At 38.5% G+C, this 2,282-nt stretch overlaps 1 protein-coding gene across 1 annotated transcript; it reads left to right on the top strand.

Moving 5' to 3' along the window:
* The first annotated feature begins 875 nt into the window (after positions 1-875).
* OR5G5 (olfactory receptor family 5 subfamily G member 5) lies at positions 876-1,820 on the top strand. The gene has a single exon (NM_001388601.1). The coding sequence runs from the start codon at positions 876-878 to the stop codon at positions 1,818-1,820; it is 945 nt and encodes a 314-aa protein (NP_001375530.1).
* Positions 1,821-2,282: the final 462 nt, after the last annotated feature.

A 2,282-nucleotide genomic window follows, 5' to 3' on the forward strand; every position in this document is an offset into this window, starting at 1 on the left:
GTGGTCATTATGATGAAAGCTTCTGTGAACAAAATTATACGGGCTTTTATGTGGACATAAGTTTTCATTTCTCTGGGATAAATTCCCAGATGTGTCCTTTTCATTCTTAAATTACTACTTTTCTTTTGCAGCTCCTATTAATGCTTATTGGTTACAACACTTACTCAATATTTAAGAACTAGTTTCTTCTTCGATGCACTAAAATATCTGATGGAGTTTGATGAGGCCAATGGGTACATAAACCAATGGCAAGAGGATTGTAGGTGTTTGGGAGAAGAGGTCACTGAGGAAATTCAGTGGAAGATTTTGATCCTTGGTCAAAGCCATCTTCCCTTGTCTGAGCTTGCCTTCCTTCTTAGACATCACAGGAATATCTTTTAGACAACATGACCAACTATCTAAAATCTAAAGGAATTGGTGGAGAAGTTACATTCCTAATGCCTTTCATCTAGACTGAGAGAAGGTATTTTCCTGAATTCATCAAATTCACACAGTATTTTTCTTTTCTATAAAATGTTCCTTAAAGTATACTTCTTACAAGGTAGGGATTTTTAGAAATGTAATCTGGTACAGTTAGAGGACTTGCCTTAGATAATCCTCAATTTTCACTTCTAGGTTAAAATTCTATGATTCTATTAAAAAAATCTGCTTCTGTTGAAGAAACTAAAGAGCTCCATGAAGTTTAGTGACTTACCTGTATTACGCAAATAGTTTGCAAATAGATTGCATGATCATCCAATATAGAATTCAAGAGAGTTGATGTCAGGTTATCCTTTTTAACTGAAAAAAATAAAAGTTAAATTCATCTTAAATTTAATTACAAATTGATAGCGAAGAAGAATCTTTCTCTTTCTCATTACAGATTGAATCAGAGGATGGATTATGGAAATCAGACTTTGGTGACTGAATTTTTTTTTGTGGGCTTAACAAATCAATTGCAGCACCAGGTTGTTCTCTTTGTGATATTTCTCTTGGTTTATCTTGTTACTCTTCTGGGAAATGTGGGGATGATCACCCTCATTTGGTTGGATCCCCGACTCCACACACCTATGTACTTTTTTCTTAGCCACTTGTCCTTTGTGGATGTCTGCTCTTCTTCTGCCATTGGTCCTAAGATGTTGACTGACATCTTTGTGGAGAAAAAAGTAATCTCTTTTTTTGGTTGTGCTGCTCAGATCTGTTTTTTTGGTCAGTTTGTAGTGACTGAGTGTTTTCTCCTGGCCTCCATGGCATATGACCGGTATATGGCCATCTGTAAGCCCTTGCTGTATACACTCATTATGTCCCAGCGTGTCTGTGTGCAGCTAGTGGTAGGACCTTATGCCATGGGTCTGATGAGCACCATGACCCACACGACTTTAGCCTTTAACCTACCTTATTGTGGCCCCCAAATCATCAATCACTTCTTCTGTGACCTTCTTCCTGTTCTGTCCTTGGCATGTGCAGACACCCAGGTCAATCAGTTTCTACTTTTCATCTTGGCTGGAGCTCTAGGTGTGCTCAGTGGTGTGATCATCCTAGTTTCCTACACTTACATTGTCATCACTATCCTGAGGATCCGCTCTGCTGCGGGGAGGCACAAAGCCTTTTCCACCTGCTCTTCACACCTGACAGCTGTCTCCATCCTGTATGGGACACTCTTCTTTATCTACGTACGCCCCAGTTCTAGTTTCTCCCTGGACATCAATAAAGTGGTTTCAGTGTTCTATACATCTGTGACTCCTATGTTGAACCCCCTTATCTACAGCCTGAGAAACAGAGAGGTCAAGGATTCATTCAGAAGGACGTTTGAGAAGAAGCAGTTTCTCATGAGTAGATAAACTAGATCTCATTTATACTACAGATTGAGAGCTGATATATATGCAAGATGAAAGAACATGGGCTAAGCAATGGGAGTCCTACTTTTAGGTTGAGATGTACCCTTTATTACTCTGTGTCATTGAAATATCACATGAAGTCTTCAGATTACAAGTTTCTTGTCATTGATCAGGAAGGAGTTTTAAATCTTTAAAATGAGATAAGGGGATTATTGAGCCCCAATGCTTTGAAAATATTTCCATCGCCTGTGAATAGGATAGGAGAGGTATCTGTTAAATCTTAAATCCTGTCTAAATGCTAGAATCTTAATTAGTGACTTGACAGTTTAATTTGCCACGCATTGAGATCCTTCAATTACCTGCAAGCTGGGACTCGACTCTTTAAACATAAACTGTTAACAAGTGTATTATTATCAAAGGGTAAAAACTTCTACTTATAAGATAAATATGGGAGGCCTGGGTGGC

This window comes from Canis lupus, chromosome 18, assembly GCF_011100685.1.
Source record: "Canis lupus familiaris isolate Mischka breed German Shepherd chromosome 18, alternate assembly UU_Cfam_GSD_1.0, whole genome shotgun sequence".
Classification (NCBI taxonomy): domain Eukaryota; kingdom Metazoa; phylum Chordata; class Mammalia; order Carnivora; family Canidae; genus Canis; species Canis lupus.